The 25,445-nt window shown below is 39.3% G+C and overlaps 1 protein-coding gene across 1 annotated transcript; it reads left to right on the forward strand.

Moving 5' to 3' along the window:
* Positions 1-3: 3 nt before the first annotated feature.
* Positions 4-25,445, forward strand: TYW3 (tRNA-yW synthesizing protein 3 homolog). The gene is made up of 6 exons (XM_049879586.1): positions 4-283; positions 4,128-4,208; positions 5,710-5,808; positions 11,362-11,433; positions 13,672-13,805; positions 23,060-25,445. Exons 1-6 carry the CDS (start codon positions 110-112, stop codon positions 23,274-23,276), a joined length of 777 nt encoding a protein of 258 aa, XP_049735543.1. The 5' UTR covers positions 4-109; the 3' UTR covers positions 23,277-25,445.

Genomic DNA, 25,445 nt, shown 5'->3' on the forward strand with positions numbered 1-25,445 from the left:
CGGCGGGGAAGTTTGGACCTTCCAGGCACCGCTCGCTTCAATATGGCGGCCCCCAAGGAGGAGAGAGACTAACGTGAGAATGGAGCGTTCAGACTAAATCCCTAACCTCATGGATCGCAATGCAGAGTTCAGGAGGTCGAAGGCGCAGTTTCTGGGCAAAGCGGACCTCAGCCGGAAGGGCAGTGTGGATGAGGACGTGGTAGATATTGTGCAACTGCTGAACACGCGAGATCAGTTTTTCACCACCAGCTCCTGCTCTGGCCGCATCCTCCTCCTAGACGGGGTGAGGCCCCTTTGTTCCCTTATAGTGCTTACCCCCTAGTCTGCCACACTAGGAGCACGATGCCCACCAAATGCAGCGCCCGAACCCAGCCTGTGTTTATCTCTCTGGCGAGTGGTTTCGATTTCTTTATCTGTGAGACGTGAACAGTGAATTAGACCAGTGATTCTAAAACTTTAACAACCCTTAGGATCTTTTAAAATACAAATCTCATTCTGTATGTCTAGGGTGGGGCCCGAGATTCTGCATTTCTAACAACTACCAAGTGATAGTGAAACTACTGGCCTCAGGACTATCTTGAGTAGCAAGGGTTGGAGAATTTGATATTGTGAGTACTGAACCCAAAAAATACCAAACCCATTGTCGCCCATTCGATTCTAATTCATAGTTACACTACAGGACAGAGTAGAACCGCCCCGTAGTGTTTCCAAGGCTTTAATATTTGGAGCAGACTGCTACACTTTTCTCCGGAGAAGCTGCTGGTGCCGGTTCAAACCACTGACCTTCTGGTTTACAGCCCAGGGCTTAACCACTGCACCACAAGGACTCCTTTTCTGAGCACTAAGGGAGTTTTTTTTTTTTTTTTTTTTTAAGGGAGTTTAAGGACTTTCTAGCCTGGCGAGGAATGGTATACTGAAGTCCTTTTTTCAATTGCTCTGTCAAATTATTGTCATTACCTGATTGAACACCTCCAGATGTGGCCAGGTGGAAACCCCAGGTTTTACTCCTCGAGACTGTCACACCCAATAAACAAGAGGCTGAGGTGGGATTTATGTCATTGCACAAGGAAGGGAATAGTTGGGGCCACTGCCTCCAAGACTGCTTGCAAGCAGCTTGGGAAAGTAGCCTGTTACAGAGAACAGACAAGGAAATGTAAATTTTTCATGAATATTCAGGATCAATCTTCTTGCAGGCATCCAGAGCTTGGGGATGAGTATGCATTTTCTTTAGGCAAAGGAGTGACTATACCTTTTCTTTAGACAAAGGTTCGATTCTCCCAGGATGGAGGAAGAGGTTTTCCTTCACTGGCATGTTAAGTCTTTACCCAGAGGCAGGATGCTTATGTGTATTTTACACTTAATAAGCTAATAGGTCATTTAAAGTGCCAAAATGGCATTGAAGACCTGCTAAAACCAGTTCAGGCCAGCTACGGCCATTCTGTGGTTATCTCATCAAGAACAATTTCAGGAGCCTATTCTGCTTGGGGAAACCCTGGTGGCATAGTAGGTCAGTGATTCGAATCTACCAGGTGCTCCTTGGAAACTCTATGAGGCAGTTCTGCTCCATCCTGCGGGGTCGCTGTTAGTCAGAATCTACTTAACAGCAATGGGTTTGTTTTTGGTTTTTATTCTGCTTGGTGTAGGAGGATAAGCCAGAACAGGTATCTCCTAGAAGGGCTGAGCTCTGAGGCTGCCTGTCTCACAGGGTTGAGAGTTCACTTTTTCGTAGTGGCTTACTCTGTTATTATAATTCTCGTCGTTTTTCTGTTACACTAAGCAACAACACGGGGCCCTGGTACCACAGTGGTTAAGAGTTGGGCTTCTAACCAAAAGGCCAGCAGTTTGAAGCCACCAGCCACTCCTTGGAAACCCTATAGGGCAGTTGTACTCTGTCCTATAGGGTCACTATGAGCTGGAATCGACTTGACGACAGTGGGGTTTGTGTTTGGTGTAAGCAGTGACACATGGGGTTACCATGAATCAGAAGGCAACAACAACACAAAGCAACAACAACAAGAAGCTTAGGTGATACAGATGGTTAACATTCTGATTAACAGGCTCAGCTACTAACCGAAAAGTTGGAGATTGTACTCCACCCACAGACGCCGTCTACTTCTGAAAAATCAGCCATAGAAAATCCTATGGAGCATACACCTGGGGTCACCATGACTGGATGAACTTGAAGGCAAACATAAAGCAAGTATATATTTTTAGAGACAGTGGTCAAGACTTCAAGCTTTGGAAAGTAACTGCTTAGATTCCACACCAGTTATGGGAATTACTGGCCAAAACTGAGGATAAAAAGAGTATCTGCCTCATAGGGATTTTGTATGGAGAAATAGGGCAGTGCATTTGAAACATTTAGCATCATGCCTGGCCATGTTAAGTGCACTATAAAAGTTGGTAGTGAATTAATTTTAGTATTAGTTTTTAATTTAGAGCATGGAAGACAGCACATTCATAGATTCATTATTTAGACTCCTGGTCTCCCAGGTTAGCAAGGCCTGTCCATTTTTATACTGCTTCCATTGTCTCCTGGGAGTCCTGGTGGCACAGTGGCTCAGCTCCTAACCAAAAGGTTGGCAGTTCGAATCCACCAGGCACTCCTTGGAAACTCTGTGGGGCAGTTCTCTGTCCCCTAGGGTCACTATGAGTCGGAATTGACTGGACAACAACAGGTTTGGCTCTCTCATCTCCCATTTCCACTGTCCTTTCCACCTTACCGGGATTTTCACACTGGTTTCCTAACAAGTCACTGGACTACCAGTCTTTCTACTCCAAACCGTGTTACACACTGTTAACAGATTCACCTTCCTAAAGCACAACTCTGTGCACGTCACTTCCCTATGCCGAAACCTTTCACTCACCTGGAAATAATAGCTGCTGCTTTTCTACCTTGTATTATATTTACTTTTTTCTATTCTGTCTTATATCAGGAAGGATTTGGAGCAGTTTACAAAAAGGCAATGCAAGAAGAAACAAAAAGTAGGGAAATCTGGATAAAGAGAATTTAGATAAAATGAAGCCAGCAATGGCATTAGTTCCCAAAACATGCCATTAGATCCTGTAAACTTGCTGGTTGTGGGTCACACATTTGGCTCTGAGATTTAGAGCAGTGAGCTCAAGAACAGATATATAGCAACAGAAGTCATGCAATAAAAAGAAACCAGTTATTCAGGACTAGCATGGCTCTTCTGGGCTTCAAGGCCAGACAGCAACATCTCCCCATGGATCCATTGTGTAAATAGTTACTTTGTAGAAATATAGTCATAACTATTCACCTGGTTCTTCCATTGCCCTTGAGGGTAGAATCTGTATACCCAGAGTACCTAATAACCAGTTGCCAGAGAATCAATTCCAACTCATGGTGACCTCATGTGTATCAGAGTAGAACTGTGCTCCAAAGAGTTTTCAGTGGCAGATTTTTCAGAAGCAGATTGCCAGGCCTTTTTTCAAAGGTGCCTCTGGGTAGATTCAAACCTCCAATCTCTCACAGTGAGCAGGTTAACATTTGCACCACCCAGGCACTCCAAAGAGCCAAATAGAATTTAACATTTGTCTAACTGATAAATTCTATGTTAAAACATTTGCCATCTTGAAATTTTGACTTTACAGTCCTAACTTTGCCCTTTGAAAGTACATATAAAGTCTAATCCATTAGTCATAAACTCATGCTTTGTGAGACCAAGGAAAAGTATAAAGATGTGAACAGCACAAGTGTCAGTAAAAAGTGGTAAGTCTGGTGTGGAATTGGGACAGTGCTGCCCTACAACAGAAATTCTAATTTTTCTTTCTTTTGAATGCTATGCTAGCCAAATAAAATGGCTACAACTCAGGGGCTGCTTGTGTACAGTCACTTGTAATAATCTCTTTTCTCCTGACAAAGTCATAACTGTATCTCAGAAGATATTAAGTACTTTTACCTTAATAAACAAGTTATTTTCTTCGTATCTCATGTTACGTGAGTTCATTTTTGTTTTGGGTTAACTTTCCCCAAAAAGCTGTTGAATTAGTCTCACTAATCACCACTTGGAATTGTTAATTTGAGAAAGCCTACACTATGCTGTGCATTTTGCTTATTATTTTTGTAAATATTATATCATCATATTAAATTTTATTTATTTTAGGGTGTAAATGGTTTTGAAGTTCAGAAACAAAACTGTTGCTGGCTACTGGTTACACACAAACCTTGTATAAAAGATGATGTGGTAAGTTTTTATATATATGTTTAGAAATAAACTTTTAAATACATATGGAAAAATTGGAAAATTCAGGGTGATTTATGTGCGTAATTATAACTTTAAGATTATAAAGCCTAGCGAACATTCATTAAAATGGCTTATTTGGATTATAGGAGATAAAAATGGGTAGGTATAGATAAGTATTGAAGCATTACTTGCTGCTGCTCAGCAAAACACATCCTCTTCTGCACAGCAGAAAGTTCATGGTTATTGGATCCTAATTTTGAATTTTAGTTCTGCCACTTGATAACTAACCGTCAAATTATAGAAGGAAAGGAGGCTAGGGGAGAGGGGAAAGAGATTAGCATTATCTATACATTATTAGCATCACTGATGTAAATAAATTACACATCACTTACCTGGATTACTTCTTGAAAACCTTCTAATCTGTGCTAGGTTATTTAGTTTCCTAAGTTAAAATGTTAGAGGAGTATATATTACATTGCTTAGTCAGGCACTTTAAATTCCCAGTGAATTTAGAAATCAAATTTTAACTGTATTAAGCAAAAAAGATCATTTATTTAACTGGAAAGGACAGGGGTAGAGCTGGCGTCAATCATTACTAGGTCAGGTACTGGAAGGTTGTTCTCTCAGAGGACTCACTCCAGCTTCATCTCTGGCTGCTGGTTCTCTCTGCACATTTGCCCTTACTCTATTTGTTGCAGATCATCTCTGTGGCAGGAAAGATAGCTGCGAGCAATCCCAGTAGAAAAAAAGTGTTTCCCCTAGGATCCATGTATCTGATCGGTCCTGTTCAGATTAGGTTTTTCTGTACCTCAGATCAGTTATTTTTGCCTGTGGAATGGGATGCTATCCTCAATCAGACATAGGTCATTTGCCGTTGCTGATACTACAGTGGGAGAGTGATGAGTGACAGGGTGGGGATTGACAGTCCCGCCAGAATGAAATGATGTGAAAGACAGGGGATACTGCTCCAAGATGCCAGACAGACAGAAATAACGACTGTCTTATATAAATTCTAGCTTAGATATCATAATACAGGTGTATATACCTCAATCTATCAACAAACGGTCCTTCTAGTGTGGTTTTTACATATCTTATCCCTTTGAATCCACCAGCCGCTCCTTCTACTCTGTTCTGTAGGGTAGCTATGAGTCATACTTGACTAGACGGCAGTGGGTTGTGGGGTTTTTTTTTTTTTCCCCCTTTATAAAAAATCTATTATGGAATTAAATAGAGTAGCAGTTTCCTTTTTCCAGGTACAGATACATTTGAAAAGAATGACACAGCAGGTTTATGAGAGAAATAGAAGTCAGGCCTTTTAAGAAAAACAGATTAAAAAGTTTGGAGAAAGAGGACAAAGAGCAGAGTGAAAAGTTACTGCAGAAAAATTATGCTAAGTGAGTTTGAATGTTTCTAGGAAATATTGAAGTTATGTGCTGTAAAGTTTCACCAAAGAATAGGATCATAGAGTTCTGTTTGACATTAAGACTTTCCATTTATTCAGATCGCAGCCCTGAAGAAAGCAAATGGTGATGCCATTTTGAAATTTGAACCATTTGTTCTTCATGTGCAGTGTCGACAATTGAAGGATGCACAGCTTCTGGTAAAATTCTGTAATTATACTTGAATATATACCCAAAAAAAAAACCTTTTTTTTTTTTTTTAATGTGGTAAATTTAATTTTAAGCTTTAAATCTCCTATCAAAAAATTACTGTGACATTAGTTAATTCAACTAATTTTTTATTTATTCAGCTTCTTATCAATCTAATTTTAGACTTAGGAAAAGAGAGTGCCTAATAATTACTAGCAAAACGTAATATCCAAATTGTGGTGCTTATTTTCTTCATTAACTTTCAGTATATAAATTTTACTTCAACATTGTACATTTTGTTTTTGCTTGCTGAGCTCTGAGAAAAAAATACCATGGAGTTACATGTAAAATTAAGTGTTTTAAGTATTATTTCATTTTTCTCATCATTTAAATGAATGTCACATAAAAATTTGTGAAGTCTTAATTCTCTATTTTTTCTCCCTATTAATTTTTATAATTTCTGCATGTTTATATATAAAAGTAAATTGCATTATGAATATTCATCAGCAAAAATGTATTGAATCATAATGTGGCAGAGACTAGGGGTTCAGTGATCAACAAGATAGTGACACTCTTGATTCCTCCCTCAAAGTGGGGAGTCAGACAAAAACAAACAAATGAACAAGGACATAAATAACTGCAAGCTACAAAATATTCTAAGGGGAAGAAAACCCACTGATAGAGAATAGCATAAAGGGAGGCCCACTTTAGGAAAGGCTCCTCTGAGGTGGTATCTTTAAGCTGAGACTTTAAAGGAACAGAATGAGTAGCCATGTAACTGGGAAAAAGAACATTCCAGGCAAATGGAAAATAATATAAAAGTTTCTGAAGCAAGAAACAGCCTGGTGTGTTCACAGAATAGAAAGGACAGTGGATCTGGAGGGGAGAGCAGAAAAGAGGTGAGAGAGAGGCTGGGATCAGGTCATTTGGGGAGTCCCCGAGTGGTGCAAACAGTTAATGCACTGAGCTGCTAGCCAGAAGATGGGAGGTTCAGGTTTGCCCAGAGGTGCCACAGAAGCAAAGCCTGGCAATCTACTGCTGAAAAATCAGCCATTGAAAACCCTAAGGTCCACAGTTCTACCCTGACACAGATGAGGTCTCCATGACATGGGATCAATGACTGGTTTTAGGCTAGGAAAAGGAATGTGGCTTGCTTTCTGAGTGCAAGGAGAAATTATTGAAGGAATAATTATTTAGCAAGGGAGTGGATTGATGAGGTTTGTGTTCTGAAAAACTCAGCCTTGCTCCAGCATAGATAAAGGAGTGGAATAAGTGGAGGGAGATAATTAGGAGTCAGTTGCAGTGATCTAAGTGAGAAATGATGTTAGCCTGATCTGAGAGCAGTGAAGAAGGTGAGAAGGTGGTAGATTCAAAACACATTTTAGAGAAGGGAAAAAAGGAACAGAAGATTCCTTAGGTTTTCGCTTGAGCACCTGGATATAGGATAGTATCCTTTACTGAAATGCTGGAGGTTGAAGTGGTGGAAATCAAAATTTGGGTCCCATGTTAAAGTATGGAAATGTCTCTAAGACATCTCAGTGAAAATTTCAAGTCGGCAGTTGGGTAGAAGTCTAGAACTCAGAGAAGCAGTCTGGACTGATGGTACAGATTGGGGAGACATCATTATATAGGTCGTATTTAAAGCCATGAGAGTAAATAAAATCTCCTGTGGAGAGAGTGTCAAAGGAAGAGAAGTGTGCCTGAGGGACACCAGCATTTAGAGATGTGCTCCAGAACAGTGTTTAAGAATTTTCTGTGGTTAATGTCCCCAGTCCCTGCTTCACCCCTGGGCTTTGATCTAACTTTAGTCTCTTGTTACACTAGATCACATCACTGTTGCTGCTCAAACCTTTACCTCTCCTGTTGCCATAAACCAAAAAATCCAAACCCCTTCCTGTGAGTTGATTCCAACTCATAGCAACCTTATAGGACAAGTAGAACTACCTCATAGGGTTTCCAAGGAGTGGCTGGTGGATTTGAACTGCTAATCTTTTGGTTAGCAGCCAAATGCTTAACCAGTGCGCCACCAGGGCTCCAGGTTGGAACGTTGGAATTGAAGAGACTGGAAATTTCACCCATTCACAGCTATTTCTTAACAGTGTGCCAGACAATCTAGGTACCAGGGAAAAGTAGAAAAAGATAAGACTCTGCCTTTAAGTAGCTTTTATATTCTACAGGAGAAAAACCAGCAATAAGTAGGTAAACACATAAAATTTCTCACATGATAAGTGCTATGAAGGAGATAAGCAGGACTTTCTTTTCTAGAGAGTAAGGGAAAGGGGAGCACTTTAAAGGGGCGACTAGAGAAGGCCTCTTTGAGGAGATAGAATTTAAACAGAAACAAGATGAATAACAAGAAGCCAGACAGGGAAAGAGTAGTCTAGGCAGACAGAACTGCAAACATAAAAAGGTTGGTGCAGGAAAGCGTTTAGAATTATCAAAAACAGAAAGGAAGCCAGATGAGGTTGAAGAAGAAGGCAGGGGCCAGGTCAAATACAGCATTATAAGCTGTGGCTTAGAGTTTGAATTGTGTCTCTGGCTAGTCTATCAAGAACGAATTGGAGGGGAGAGCCAGAGAGAAAGCAGAGACTCTAGTTGGGATAGTCTTGCAGAAATACAAGTGAGAGAGAGAGAGGGCCGTGAATATGAAGAGAAGTGGGTAGATTTGAGGTGTATCTTGGAGGTAGAATCTATAGGAATTAGACGTGGGGGATGGAGTGGAAAGAATCAAGGCTAACTTTTAAGTTTGGAGTTTGAGAAGTTGGCTACCATTTACTGAGAATAGGAAGATGGTGAGAAAAATAGGTTTATCAAAGATAATTTCAGATTAGAGGTCTGGACTGGAAGTGGGAGCCATCAGCATTAAACCAGGGAACTGGATAGACATGGAGCAAGGAGAGCATGTTGCTAGAGCAAGGTTTCTCAACTTAGGCACTGTTGACATTTTAGGCCAAATAATTCTTTGTGGTAGGGGCCGTCCTGTGCATTGTAAGATGTTAAGCAGCATCCCTGGCTCTTACCTACTAGATGCCAGTAGTTCTGCCCCACCACTGCCACACTTGTGGCAACCAAAAATTTTACCAGACATTGCCAGTGTCCCCTGGAGGACAAAATCGCCCCAGCTGCGAAACAGTGAGCTAGAGAAAAGAAGTGGACTCGCATTTGAGCCCTAGGTCTCTCCAGCATTTAGAGGTTAGTAAAACAAAACAACCTTGCTTGCTGAAAGCAAAGAGGACTTGAAGCACTTACTGATGGAGATCAAAGTGTACAGCCTTCATCATGGTTTATACCTCAACATAATGAAAATAAAAATCCTCACAACTTGACTGATAAACAACATCATGATAAATGGAGAAAAGATTGAAATTGTCCAGTATTTCCTTTTACTTGGATCCACAATCAACACCCATGGAAGCAGCAGTCAAGAAATCAGATATATTGCATTGGGCAAGTCTGCTAGAAAAGAGTTCTTTAAAGTGTTAAAAAACAACGATGTGACTAAAGTGTGCCTGACCCAAGCCATGGTATTTTTAATTGCCTCATATGCATGTGAAAGCTACACAGTGAATAAGGAAGACCAAGGCTTTGAATTATGGTGTTGGTGAAGAAAATTGAATATATTATGGACTGGCAGAAGAATGAACAAATCTGTCTTGGAAGAAGTGTAGCCAGAATGCTCATTAGAAGCAAGGACGCGAGACTTCATCTCACGTTTTTTGGACATGTTATTAGGAGGGACCAGTTCCTGTAGAAGGACATCATGCTTGGTAAAATATAGAGCCAGCAAAAAAAGAGGAAGACCTTCAATGAGATGGATTGACACAGTGACTACAACAATGGACTCAAACATGGCAAAGATTGTGAGGATGGTGTAGGACCAGGCAGTGTTTCATTCGGTTGTACATAGAGTTGATGTCTTAGACTGAGTTCTGGAGAGAAGCAAAACCAGTAAAGCATATAAATACATATATGTAGAGAGAGAGATTTATATCAAGGAAATGGCTCACGCCGTTGTAGAGGCTGTAATGTCTCAAGTCCATGGGTCAGGACAGAGGCTTCTCCTGATTCATGTAGCTGCAGAGGCTGGTGAACCCAGGATCGGCAGGTCTCTTGCTCACAGGCTGTGAAGATCGATGAATCTCAAGATTAGCAGGCAAGACTGCAGGTAAGCTGCTAGCTCAAGTCCCAAGAACTGGAGGTCAGATGAACAGGAGCCAGCTACAGGAACCAGAACGAGCAGAAGCCCCCAAGCCCTGCCAGAACTTTTCTTCACACCCGATGCTGGCTATGTGCCCAAAGAAACTCTCCTTCAACCAGTTAGTTGTTCACAGCAGATCTCATCGTGAGGGTGATCACATATCAAATCTCAATAGGAAGTGACCACAATATCACATGACTGCCAAAACACTGAAAATCATGGCCTAGCCAAGTTGACACACAATCTTAACCACCACAGTCAGTATGAGTTGGAACCGACTCGATGGCACCTAACAACAACAAAGCAAAATAATTTACAAAGCTATCCTATAAGTTCAGATATTTTTTCTTTATCTACTTTTCTCATTATTTCAACAAATTTTTTAGAGAAAGGCACTACACTCTCCTTACTTATCGTGGCTCTTCTATTCATGCTGTATTTCATTTATTCATATATTAATTGTCATCAGGGCCCTCAATAAATGAAGTAGCATAACTCTCCTGCCAGTTCTTTCAATTATAATGATAATAATATTAAGAGCTTATATTTATGGAGTATTTACTTACTAAAAACTTACTAGACACCAAAATAAATGCTTTATGTGAATTATCCCAGTTAATTCTCTCAGTACCCTTTGAAGTGGCCACTGTTACTCATGGGGAAATGAGGCAGAGGTTAAATAACTTGCCCAAAGTTCCACAGCTGCTAAGAGACAGAGCCAGAATACAAATAAAGCAACCTGACTCCACAGATGTGTTCTTAACCATTGTTGTTACTGGGTGCCGTTGAGTTGATTTGGACTCATAGCACCCCATTTGACAGGGTAAAATTGCCCCATCGGGCTTTCTTGGCTGTAATCACCAGGCCTTTCTCCTGCAGAGCCACTGGGTGGGTTCAAACAGCCAACTTTTCCGTTAGCAACCAAGCTTTTAACCATTGCATCCCCAGGGCTCCTTCTCTTAGCATTACTCAAGCCTACTATGAGTCAGGATTCACTTCTACAGGAGGAAAAATGACATTTCACTCACTTTAAGGGAAAATTTTTTGTGTGTTTATTGTTTACCTTTATACAATACTATTTCAGAAATTATTATATGGTAATTTTCTGCCTTATAGAAAATTATTAGGCTAGGCAGATGTTTGTTTTATTGAATTCTGGTTTTACTATTTCTCAGTGACACTTTCAAAGGGTCGATATTTCTAATAAAAATGAGATCAAAGTCACTTTTAAGCACAGTTTATATTGGTTAGCAAAAAACCCCCTTAATAAGAGTTGGAGTTCAGTATGTTTCTGCAGTTTTTGGAGCTAAACAGACTATCTAATTGGCCAGATGAACAGAATTTAACAAGGTTTCTTTTCTTACAGCATTCAGCAGCAGTAGATTCTGGTTTCAGGAACTCTGGCATAACAGTGGGAAAGAAAGGAAAGACTATGATGGTAAGGGACCTTTTGGCAAAAAAACATCCTTGGAGTGTGAAGTCATCCAGATTAGAATAAGCTTCTAATTAGACTTCTGATCAGACCCCTGCTGTTAGTCCCTTCTGACTCCGCACTCAGATCTTGCCGTTCTCTCGTTCAGAACCTTCCGTGGCTTACTCTTTCCTACGGGCAGGGTCCAGAGTTGTTAGATTTACATTTGAGGTCTCATTTTATAGTACTCCCCTGTACTTTTAACCTGGTAGGTCCTAAATGCTAGCTCTCAAGTACATCTCCCTCATTCTCTACCATATCGTCCACCTCTTGAGTAGTCATAACCCAATCCAAGCACCATGATGTAGTGGAAAGACAGAGCCAAAAGACCTCTGCTGTGATACTGGATGGATCACAGCTGGGCTGTGTGAACTTGGGTTAGTTCCTTAATCCCTCAGTGTCTGAATTTCCTAGGTGATATCAGCAAACCATTTCCCCTAGGACCAAATTCAGTTGACTTACTTGTTTAAGGATTGTCTGAAGTTGCCTTTGTGTTACATTGGCAGAGTTAAGTAGTTGTAACAGATACAATGTATCAAAGATATTTCCTGTCTGTCCCTTTAAGAAAAAGTTTGCCAACATCTACACTAGATGATCTTGAGATCCCTTTTGAGTCTGACATCTTCTCTGAGTCCTTTCCTGGACAGGCTACCTGTAGTGATTTTACCCTATTCAGATCACTTGTGGTATTCACTATTTGGCTGTTTGGCATGACCTGTATTGCTTGATTTTTAACTACTTCAGGTTGCCCTGTACTCTGGGTCCCTGGATTCTCCTATTTTCTATCTATTTTTAACAAATGAAATGTTTCCAAATAGGTGGCTTACACAAGAAGACACCTGTGCCCATGGTAATGAATTGTGTCCCCACCTCACTCAGTAGCACCACCGTTATATTTGGTGGCCCAGGCAAGAACAGAGCCATTCTTTCACCTTCTTCTTTTCTATATTCCATGTTCATTTACAGGTCCTGTCATTCCAGCCTTTCAAGTCCCACACCTGACCACACCTCTCCATGCTGTCACTGCCCCTATTCAGCCCTCATGGTCCCTCACCTGAATCTTTATAATTGCCTCCTGACTAGTCTTCCTGCTCTTAGTCTTCCCTCCTACCCCTACTCTTAGAATTCCACTTTTTTAAAAATTCAGGGTTTCCAGATATTTTCTCTGATATTGAAGGCCTTACCTATTTATGGTCATCTCCCATTAGCTGTCATACAGAACTGCTAGTTGTCATGCCCTTTCATGCCTGCATACCTACAGATCTGTTGCTCCTCTGAGTGGAATGTTTTTCTCTCCCTCTCCCTCATTTACATCTGGTGAAATTAACACTTACCCTTTAAAATCCCAAGTCAAATGCTACCTTTCCCATAAAGCCAAGCCCTCAGACTCAGTTGCTCCTCTCCTTGCTTCCTTAGCATTGTGTGTGCGTGTGCACGTGCGTGCCTTTCTTCTGTCATAGCACCTATCTTGTATTGTAATTCTTTATTCACTTGTTTATTTTCTGTTCTAAAATGTAGAGCTCTTAAGTGCAGGGAACATGCTATCTTCATTCAATACCCTTTCACCTTATGTGGGGCCTAGAACATTGAAGATGCTCAGGAAACTTTGCTGAATGCATTTTATCCCTTGTAATAGTTTTTGTAGTTGTTCTTAACCTTTATCCAGTATTTGGATCTACTTGGAACATATTCGCTGTTAGATCAACAGGGTTGCAAAGTCTGACAACCCTAAAGCATCAAGTAAGAGGCCACTTTGTGTGATAGAGGAGGCATGGTTTATTGTTGTAACGCTTGTAACACCTATTTGTAGCACTGAGAGACTCTTTGGCATCAGTGCATTTAAATTTTCCATTGAGGCTTCTGTTAAGGTTTCATTTATTTCTTTTCTTTAAATTGGGTGTTAAAGCTTTCTAAGCTACACTAAGATTGAAACTGTTAAAGTTATTGGGTTCTTTGATTTTATCTGCTTCTCTGATAGGCAATGTGTAGAGTGCCTTTCTTTAGAAATGACTTTATATAATGGAAAAATCTATTTAATCTCCTTTGATTTAACTGTGTTCAGCTGAATTATATCAAAGCACAAACTTAAATGCTGTAATGGAGCTAAACTATGTTCAAGCACAGCCCTGACTGGGACTTTTCGCTAATTATTTTTGGTGTCTCTAGTACATAAGTATTCGTATCTAAATGGTTTTTCCTTTGCAGGCTGTGCGGAGTACACATAGCTTAGAAGTTCCATTAAGCCACAAGGGAAAACTGATGGTGACAGAGGAATATATCGACTTCCTCTTAAATATAGCAAATCAAAAAATGGAGGAAAACAAGAAGAGAATTGAAAGGTATATTGATTGGATATTTCCATGTTATTCTTACATTCTTCTTGGAGTCCTAGTTGTGCAGTGGTTAAGAGCTTGGCTGCTAACCAAAAGGTCAGCAGTTCAAATCCACCAGCTTTTCCTTGGAAACCTTATAGGGCAGTTCTACTCTGTCTTATAGGGTCACTATGAGTTGGAACTGACTCAATAGCAGTGGGTATCCTTATATTCCTAGGTCATCCTTGGAAATATTAATACACACCATCTTCAGTTTATGTTTCCTACTGCTTATCTATGTCTAGCCTTATGAACTATCAGAAGATGATCAAAGTAATAGGTGAGAGTAGGCCAGGTGTAACAGGCACTAAGTGGAGCGTAATGCAGAGCTCCATGGAGGGTAGTGGGACACATGACTATTGGCAGGAGGCATCAAGGAGAGAATTGTAATCATTCAGGTAGGAGAGTCAACTTGAAGGCATCCAGGACAGCTGCACACGATCCTGGGTGTGATCCATCAGAGGTTACCTAGAATCTGTAAGAGAGCCAGGTCCCTTTTCAGGGGAACAGCCTGATTAAATTTAATCTGACAAGTGTTTTACATGGCTGGCTAGTTCAATACCCACAACTTGTCATGGATTAGATCTAGAATTGCTATAGTTGTTCAGTAGGGAAGATTGTGGCTATCAACTCACATTTTTGTGAATTTCTCTAGTTCTTAAATTTAACCTGGTAGATAAAACTCTTATATTACTTTCTTCTCCACCTTTTTCCTAAAAATAGAGCTTTTGATTTACAAAAATGAATACTGTGCTGCCTTTTTTTTCATATATGAAGATAATACCAGTGAACTACCATCAGCAGGATGTACATTTCTCAGTTATTCAAAAAGTGACCACCAGTTTGATGTCATTTATAATTTTCTTTTTCCCTTCTCCCCACCCCCTTGGCCATATCACCAGGCAGTCACTGCCTAAACACTCCTTGTGTCATTCTTTTCTCTCCATCCTGACTGGTCTTCCTTCATCCAGGACCATTGCAATAGCTTCATTAGCTGGTCTCATGGTAGAAAGCTGTTTCTATGTCTCACTGCTAAGCCATTCTCCATATCACCTCAGAATGATGTTTGTAAAATGCAAAGAAATCCTATTGCTTAATTCTCCTGCTTGAATTTCATTAATACATAGAACATTTGTTGAAGCAGTGGGCCAACAATGCAACTAGTAGCAGTGTAGCATGGTAGTAAGAGGTAGGACTTGGGTTCCAGAGGAAGAACTGGCTTCAAATCTTGATTCCATCACAAATTACTCAACTTTCTTGGCTTCATTTTTCTCATTTCTAACTTGGCGAAATAATTATTAGTGTACATTTTTAGCATATGTATCAGATCAGGGCTGGCCCTGGCCCTGCCATGTCACAGACTTGGGTTAGAATAGCCCTTTCCCTCTTCATTGACTCACATGGGAAATAAACCTGCAACTACACCAGTACCACCATTCAGCCTTTCACAGCTAGGGTTCCTCATTTGAACCACAGAATCCTAAAAATTATTCAAGTGACTATTTTCTCAATTCTTTCAAGGGTGATGTGAAACTTATACTATTCTAGATATACTGGAGAGAAATTAATTCATTATATACAGTGGGCATTAAGGCTTAATTCTCTAACAGAGAAGGTGAAAAAAGCTGAGAGGTTACCTGGCTGCAGGGCAAACATTCTAACTAAAGTTATAATTTCAAGTACACAACTGAAGAGCACCTAGCCACCCTGCCACATTGCAGAGTTTGAACTACACTTGGGTACTTACTGGTACCATTCCAAAAGTTTACTTCGTTTGTTAGATACCGATCCAGTGAGACTGCTAAAATATAAAAAGAAAAAAAAAACTTTTTTTTAATATAGGAGGTATCAAATCAGTTTTCTCTGTTTCCTTATTTGAATTTCAACAAGATTATAAATACAGCCCAAGATCCACTGTACACCTGCTGAAGTTAATTGAGCCACATTTACCAACTATAAAATCAAATTATGCTTTAACTCCATTGACTCAAAAATATGCTTTGAGATTATAGCCTGCATGCTGCTATCAAGAGATCCATGCTCATCATATAAAATCAGGGAAAAATTAAAGAAGAGTAAGAAGTGTCTTAAGATGCTGATGAGAATATTGCATGTGAATTCAAGAAGTGTGGGCCAGTTAGAGAGCTCCTTTCAGAACAGCTGCACATCCAGCCAAATGCAGAGAAAGAACTGCTCTTCTGTTTTGAAAAAAAGTAATAAAACACTGGAGGTGATGGGTTCTGCAATCAGACATTTAGTACTAAAATTGGTTTGTTGTAGGACCAAAGTTTCACAATTTGAGTATCTATAAAAAGAGAATCTTAAAAAGTCAAAATCCTAATGAGTAAAATAACATTTCAACAACAATTATGTTAACCGGGAATGCAAAAACTAAAGTTAAGAGAAGCTATTTTTAATAGAAGAAAAGTCTTTGTCTTGGTTTACTAGTGCTGTCATACAGAAATACCACAAGCGGGTGGCTTTAGAGAACAAAAATTTATTGTCTCACAATTCTGGAGGCTAAAAGTCCAAATCAAGGTCTTGACCTTGTCAGTTCCTTCCAGGGCCTTCCTCATAGTTTCTGGTGACCGCAGCAACTCTTGTGTTCCTTTTCTTGTCAACGATCCTCACGTGGCGTCTGTCTTTCCCCTGTATGTGTGTCTCTGTGTCTATTCTACTCTTCTTATGAGACATCACTTAGAAGTGTTTAGGTTTAGGGCCCACCCTACTGTGATATGGTCTCATTAACATAGCAAAAGAAAATCCCTATTTCCAAACAGTCATATTTACAGGTACAAGGGTTAGGACTTCAATACATATTTTGGGGCAAATAATTCAATCCATAACAGTATCATCTGTGAAAAACAATCCTAAAGCCCATGTCTTGTGAGAAGATACTTCTCAGTATCACTTCAGGTTGGGATCCTGTTGTTTTCTGGAGCTGGGTAGGACAAGACCTGCAAGTAGCAGCCTTCTTTACAAATAGCTGATCTGGAGATTGATTTTGGAGACAGGCACTGACACCACACATAGTAAGATAATTTCATACATAATGATTTCCAAGTGAAAACTTGAGTTTGGAGGTCTATTTATCAATTAAAAGAAGAAGGCTATTTTTGTATCTATTAATAAAAGGTTAGGACTTGGGTCAGATGACTATGACCATTTGACTATGAGTAGAATGAAATTACCTATATTCTTTTCACCAGCTGTATAATAAGAAAAATGTTAAATGCAATATAGAAGTAAAGGGCTGACTATGTTAGCATACAATATTGCTGGTAAGAATAAAGGAAATCTGAAAGAACAAGTAATTGGAGTCTATTTCCAGTGTTTGATTTTTAATATTGGTAAGTAAATGAGTTAAAGGCTAATGATACCTCTTGTTTCCCTTTGCTCTGCCACAACTGCTGTCCAGGTTATATACCTACTCCATGTAACCCAGCCCAGTTGTTTCCAGTCTCTCCCAGGTGATACAGTCCCTGGTTCTTGTCAGCAAGGGCACTAGGCATTTCTAGAGTAGCCTTCAATTCATCATAAAGGTAACAGATTAGGTGAGGATGAATAAGTACTTATCCTTTCAACAAATATATACATACGGACCTGCAAAACTTGAAGGACTGTTAACCAAGCCAAAAAAAACCCCAATCCATTGCCGTTGAGTCAATTCCAACTGATAGCAACCCTATAGGACAGAGTAGAATTGCCTGTAGGGTTTCCAAGGCTATAATTTTTATAGAAATAGATTACCATATCTTTCTCCCACAGAGCCTCTGGTAGGTTCAAACCACCAACCTTATAGTTAGCAGCCAACCGCTTAACCATCATGTAGGCGCTAAAGTTCAGGGATGAATCAGACATGGATCCTACTGGGACAGCTCTTAGAGTAGCTTAATAGGGAGTTCAGATAGACACATGGATAACTATAATGCAACATGGAAAGTGGTAAGGGCCCTAAGAAAGATACAGAACGTTTAAGAGTTCAAAAGAAGAAGCAGTTAAATTCATTTGTGCAGAAGAAGAATGTAATCAAGGAGGGCTTTGTAGAAGAGTTCAGTGAGCTGGGCCTTAAAGGCAGGCAGGAATTTTATATGAGGAGCCCTGGGGAAAAAAAGAATTGCGCAATAGGTAGAAAGGACAACAAGAGCAAAGAAAAAGAGGTGGCAATACTTAACACCATAAATAAACCAAAAAACCAAACCCAGTGCCGCCGAGTCGATTCCGACTCATAGCAACCCTATAGGACAGAGTAGAACTGCCCCATACAGTTTCCAAGGAGCGTCTGGAGGATTCGAACTGCCGACCCTTTGGTTTGCAGCCGTAGCACTTAACCCCTAACCACCAGGGTTTCCATGCCATAAATAGGGGTCAGCAAATGGTTCAATTTGCCTGGAAGATAAGACACATGAAGAGTCAGAATTTGGTTATATCACTGCTGCCTTCTCTCCTGCCTATGGTTCACCTTCTTAACTTTCTTGTGCAGTTCTCTTAATATGTTTCTTATTCTAGTCTCAATTTCCCTGGTTCAAATTCTTATCATCATTTGCCGATATTTCAGTGTATACCTCCGTGCAAGACAGAGATGTGTGCCATGCTGAATTACAATTACTTAATTTCATGTTTCCCTTTTTTCTCACTGCAGTATGGTCACATTGAAGACAGCATCTCCCTTACCACCACCCCACCACCATCCCCTATATATACACTTTAAGCATCTCATCCTAAAATAACTTAGTATCTGGCTGTCTGGCTTATAGTAGAACCCCAGTAAATGTTTACTGAATTAATCAGGAACTTAATAAAGGAATTTGAAAGTTAGACCATTATATTGAGTTCCACAATGGCAAAGACATTTTCCTATTCATCATTGTATTCTCACTGTGTCTGGCATAGGAATGATTAATAAATATTTGCTAAAATTAGTTGACTGACTTTTTTAATAAATAGTGCTACTTTTAAGGCTTCAAAGCCTTAGGGTGATTATTATGGAACACATAAAGCATAGCTTAGAAATGGAAAGAGCAGGAGTAGGCTCTCACTACATAGTCCAGGTAAGACGTAACAAGACCCTGAGTAACAAGATGAATGGGAGTGATACTGCAGAGTAGCAACCAGGCATGGCAACAGATTGGAAAAGGGGTAACACAGAGAAGGAAGAGTCAAGGATAACAGAATCCTTGTAGTTGTTAGTCTTATTATTTTTTAAAATGGAGCCAAGGCAGCTAAACAAATGCTTTACACATGTCCATATATCCTTAAGATCAAAGAAGTAAATAATATAAAGTGAAAACATTTATACCTTATTTTCTGATAGTGGCTTCTTGGATACCACTGTCTTTTTTTTCTCCTCTGATTTCTCACGTCACCTAGCCACCTTCCATTCATCCTTGAGATTTAGCCCAGGTCTCACTTTTCTTTCCCAAGAAGCATTTCATGATCTCAGCTGCAGCAAGGTGCCCCTGAGTATGCTCCCGCTTTCTCTTTTTCACAGCACGCTGAATGTGGCGTTACAGCTCTCATCACCCGTAAAACCATGCGCTCTTTGAGCACATGGACAACATCTCTTACCTCTATTCCCAGCACCTGGTGCAGGCCCGGTCATATCCTTGTTTTGTTAGTAAAAGTGCTAGAGCTTAAGCAATTAAAATCCAAATGTATATGAGAATAACCTATGATATTTGTGAATGTTGGAAGCCTAAAAAAGGTAAGAAGTTGAGCCTAGATTTCCTCAATTTTATGTTCTTTCTTCAAAAAATCAAAGAAATATTAACTTTTTATTGCAAGTGGCCCTCTAACTGACCCTAAAAACAAGAATTCGTTTTTTCAGGGCTGGCCTGAAAAGTTCTCTCATGAAAAAACTTCGGTACAAGTTGCCCTGTGGCATTGTAATCTTGACTGCAACAGTAGAAAAACCGAAGAGAATTTGGTTTTCTTTCTGGGGGGGGAGGGGGAGAAAAAACCAGTTGCCTGAGCATACATTTCTTTTCAAAGTCAGAGTTGTTTTTGTTGCTTGTGAGAGCTGAGAAGAGGCCACTCTGAGAACTGGGCTTTAGGACTCTGGGTAAAGGGTCATAGTATGAAGGGATAACATACTATTGCCAAATACATTTCTGACGTTGAGTTAGACAGTTTCTCAAAGGACTTGCTTCAAGTTCCCTAAAAAAGGAGAAAGAAAAACTAGTATTCAAAGTTTTTATTCTTTCCTTTCAGCAAGAAAAGATCTTTATTCCATTCTCCCAGTTGCTTTTTGGTACTCCAGTGGTGTAGCTTTGAAGTCTTAAATTCTTCAGTGGAAGATTAAGACACCTGTTCCTCTCTCATTACCCTTTTATATGTGATAAAACATTTTTATACAAGATGTTAATTCTCCATGGTCATAAAAGAGCAACTCAATCTTATCTTTCATTTTCTAGGAATAAAGTACAATCAGCAAAAAAGACCCGCTTCCCTGAGCCTAAACTGCAGGGAAGAAAATGGTAGATGAGGTTGCACAGGATAACCCTTCTGATCAAATAAGGAAGAGTCACACTATCTTGGGGCATGCTTGAATTTATGTTTTAGATAAAATAGGTCATTCTGGAGGCAGTGTGGAAAATGAGAAGCAAGCTAGTCATTGAAGTCACCTTGGCTGATGGCAGGACCTGGAGAGAAAGACCTAAGTGTAGAGACGTTTTTATGAATGTAAAGGAGTGAACAGAGGACATGGTAGATGACACAAGAGGCAGATGAAAGCTTAGTCTGGCAAAGCATTGCAAGCCAATTGAATTCTGACCCTTTGTCTGAACTCGGTGATAGGTGAGATATGGAAAGAAAAAGCCATCTCCACTTGAGAAAAATGCAGGGAAACAGCGTCTTTGTGGGAACCAAGTTTTAGTTATGTAAAGATATGAAAGGTACATTCAGTGAAAAGATCACTACACAGGAATTTACCATACAAAAGTCTGTCGATGTTTCTCAAAGCCTTTTTCCTTTTACTCTATCATCACTCTCTTTGAGATTGATTAATGCATTGAAGAAAATGTATTGAGCACCTGTTACGCACCAGGCATGGTGCTAGATATCGGGGTATACAGTGGTGAGTACAGAAGTTCCTGAAATGTGGATGGACAGGATATGTAGTAATCATATTAGAGTTAAATAGAGGATCTGTGAATAGTTGGATATTTTGTTTTTTTTTTAAGGTGGTTTTAGAGCCTTTGCTTAGAACTTTGCCTATTCATGGAATTAAAGAAAGAAAATTGGTCAAGAATAGCAATCTGTTCTGTAAATGTCAAAAATTTCCTGTCATAGTCTTCTATTATAGTAGAATATAAAAGCAAGATAAGATCCCTACAATGGCAAGAGAGCTCAACTTCCAGCTCCTTCTAATCGGTTAGGCCTAGGGTGATACATTTCTTGAGTATATTCTTACCAAGTGCCTATGATGTACCAACACTGTTCAACATGCTAGGGGTTTAACTCAACACAAGACAGGGTCTTTGGTCCTGTGGAATTTATATTCTATAAAAAGTCATTATTGACAATTTACTCTGTGCCTGGTACCATATTAACTACTTTACATAAACCTCTGACATTCCCGCTAGGTACAGGATAATACCTAGTTTTATAAATGAGGAAATCAAGAATCAGTGAGGTTAACTGCAATTAACTGACCTCAGCTTTTCCAATAGACTCTGGTACCAAGCGCATTCAACTGCTAACTTACTGCCTCCCAACATATAGTGAAGGCTACTGTGTCAAGCAGAGTCTTATGTTAGGTGTTAACATAGGAGAAGAAAAGAAATGAAGCCAAATTTTCAGGGAGCTTATAATTTTACTACTTTAACACTAAAAAACTCCAATAGAAAAATGGGTAAAGGAAAAGAACAATTTATATTTTTAAAAATTCACGTAGCTAATGAACACGAAAAACATTCCATTTCCCTTGCAAATTAAGAAATGAAAATTAAAATGAGATATGATTTTTACCTATTAAAGTGTATTTTTTGATAATAGTATTCAACATAGAGTGAAGTAGGCTCTCTCAGGTACTGCTATTAGAAGCTTATTTTACTGAACATCCTTTCTGGAAGACAGGCAGTCTTTATCAGAAACTTTAAATGTTTATATCCTTTAACCTTGTAACTATATTTCTAATCACTTAGCCTAAAAAAAAAGAAACTCAGAGCACATTATTTTCAAAACTGTTTATTTCATTGTTGTTTGTATTAGGGAAAATTTGAAAATAATCCACATGTACTACCAAACCAAAAACCAAGCCCACTGCCATTAAGTCTGTTCCGACTCATAGCAACCCCATAGGATTTTCAAGGTTGTAAATCCCTGTGGCAGCAGACTGCCACATCGTTCTCCAGTAGGGTGGCTGGTGGTTTCAAACCGCCAACCTTTTGGTTAGTAGTCTATCGCTTTAAACACTTACTACACAATTGAATAAATTAAGACTGATTTGTATGACACACAGCCATTAAAAATGTTACATTGTAGTTCATTTGATGATAATTGAACATGTTCTCGGTAAATATTTGAAAAAAAAAAAGAATGTAAGAATTCTGAATGTGATATACCAATTATATAAAAATAGTAGGTATGTATATGTGCATATATACATCAATTCAGAATGTATTAAAAAGGTTAGAAAGAAAAATATCAGGAGTGGTTATTTCTGGGTAGTTATGTATAGGTGATTTGTATTTGTAACTAAATATATTTTCCAAATTCTCTAAAATGAGTCTAGTTACATTTATGATTTTTTAATTAAGAATCTTCCTTGTTTGGCTCCTATATCTGGGGTGGAAATTGAGAATAGAGGTTGTCAACAGGTGATTCCAAACTATTTTTTTTTAAGAACTGGGAACAAGTTTTTTTTTTTTTTTTTTCTTAATTAAAATATCATAAAAGCAAGAAACGTCTATCTTTGATTTACTATGTCTTTGTAAGGCTAGCGTGGAAAATGTTAAGTTTATAATTTATAAGTGCTGAGTGTATTTTGGAAACCCTGGTGGCATAGTGATTAAGAGCTACAGCTGCTAACCAAAAAGGTCAGCACTTCGAATCCACCAGGCGCTCCTCAGAAACCCTGTGGGGCAGTTCTACTCTGTCCTATAGGGCTGCTATGAGTCAGAATCAACTAGATGGCAACGGGGTTTTTTTTTTTTTAGGTGTATTTCAGCTATTCAGTTTTAAAACACACAGATATAACAACAGTACTTATTTCTTTACAGGTTTTACAACTGCCTACAACATGCTTTGGAAAGAGAAACTGTTACTCACTCACATCCCAAGATCAAAGAGAAAAATAATTCATCATATACTCGTAAGAAAAAAGGAAACCCAGAGAAAGCATGTGGCAAATGTATGACTGAAGAAAACGATGAAGAGCCTGAACATGATGATGATGATCCAGGAATCAGTGTTAATATCTTCCCTGAAGAATACTGAGATTTGCTTCTGAAGCATCTTGCTGGAAAAATGTTTCTAATAGATATTATAAAGCTGCTCTTTATAAGAGTATTGTAGTTTACTGAGTTTAACAGCCATTCATTGGAATCCCTGGATGGTGCAAACACTTAAGCCCTTGACTACTAGCCAAAAGGTTGGCGGTTCCAACCCACCCAGAGGCACCTTGGAAGACAGGCCTGGTGATCTGCTGCTGAAGGGTCACAGCGTTGAAAACCCTGTGAAGTACAGTTCTGTTCTGCACACATGAGGTCACCATAAGTCGGAATCAACTCAAAGACAACTAACAACACATCAGCCATTCATAAAGGCAAGCTTTGATTTCTGTATATGTGTAGAGAAATCATCTTTTAAAAGTTGTTAGGCGCGTCAAGTTGGTTCCAACTCATATTAACCCTATGTACAACAGAACAAAACAGTGCCCAGTCCAGCGCCATCCTCACAATCGATGCTATGTTTGAGCCCATTGTTGCAGCCAGTGTCACTCCATCTCTTCCAGGGTCTTCCTCTTTTTTTGCTGACCCTCTACCAAGCGTGGTATTCTTCTCCAGGAAGTAGTCCCTCCCGATAACATGCCCAAAGTACATGAGACAAAGTCTTGCCATCCTCGCTTACTTCTTCCAAGACAGATTTGTTCATTCTTCTGGCAGTCCATGGTACATTCAATATTCTTTGCCAGTACCTGTAATTCAAAGGCATCAGTTCTTCCTCGTCTTCCTTATTCATTGTCCAGCTTTCGCATGCATATGAGGCAAGTGAAAACACCATGGTTTGAGTCAGGCATACCTTAGTCCTTGAAGTGACATCTTTGCTTTTTTAACACTTTAAAGAGGCCTTTTGCAGTAGATTTGCCCAACACAATACATTATTTGATTTCTTGACTGCTGGTTCCATGGGCATTGATGGTGAATCCAGGTAAAATGAAGTCCTTGACAACTTCAGTCTTTTCTCCATTTATCATGATGCTGCTTATTGGTCAGTTGTGAGGATTTTTGTTTTCTTTACATTGAGGTGTAATCCATACTGAAGACTGTGGTCTTTGATCTTTATCAGTGATTGCTTCAAGTCCTCTTCACTTTCAGCAAGCAAGGTTGTATCATCTGCATAATGCAGGTTGTTAATGAGTCTTCCTCCAATCCTGATGTCGCATTCTTCATATAGTCTAGCTTCTCAGATTATTTGTTCAGCATACAGATTGAATAAATATGGTGAAAGGATACTACCCTGATGCTCATCTTAAGCCACACACCTGATTTTAAACCTCTTTTAAACATTAAAGTTTTTAAAAATAGCTCTATATAATGTTTGTTCTTTGTAATACCTTTTTTAGTCACATAGAGATTCATTGCAAAAATAAAATTATGATTTTTTAATGCCTTTCTCTTTTTTTAAGTAAATTTCTATTTCTGCCAAATAGTAGAACTATGTGTATAATATCCTTTAAAAAGAACCTTAACAGTAAAACTGTCATAGTAGTATTTTACTTATTTTTAACTTTGAAACCTCTAGCCTTTAAAGGAGGGTCAGAGTTTGCTTCTTATTGCTGTGGAATCCCATGACAAGTTTTTTCCTCCCTTTTGCCCCTGTGGATCCCTAGGTGGTGCAAATGGTTTGTGCACGACTGTTAACCTAAATGTCGTCAGTTAGAACCTACCCAGCAGCACCATAGAAGAAAGCCCAGGCAATCTGCTTCTGTAAAGATTATATCCAAGAAAACCCCATGGAGCAATTCTATTCTGTAACACATGAGACTACCATGAGTTGGAATTGACGGCAATGGGTTTGGTGTTTTTGGTTGATTTTGTGGACAAAGCAACTGAACCATTTTTGTCTGGGCTGAAATACCTCAACCCTCTTCCTGCCTTTCTCTACAAACCAGGGCTTGCAATTGACACAGTCTGAGTAAAACAGATGGGCATAGATTTTCATTAAGCCTGGTCAGAAATGGTAACTAAGACACAGGAATCTTAATGGAGAAAATGTGCTGTGGAAAATTGCAAGGGATCAGAAGACATGGGTTTGAGTTGTAACTGCTGCACAGAAGTTGGAGGTCCTTGAGCAAATCACTTAATTTCTAATTGTTTCCATTTCCTCATCTGCATAATTATAATTCTAGTGCCTGGCCTAAATATACCATAGGAGTGTTGACAG

This window comes from Elephas maximus, chromosome 3, assembly GCF_024166365.1.
Source record: "Elephas maximus indicus isolate mEleMax1 chromosome 3, mEleMax1 primary haplotype, whole genome shotgun sequence".
Lineage (NCBI taxonomy): Eukaryota > Metazoa > Chordata > Mammalia > Proboscidea > Elephantidae > Elephas > Elephas maximus.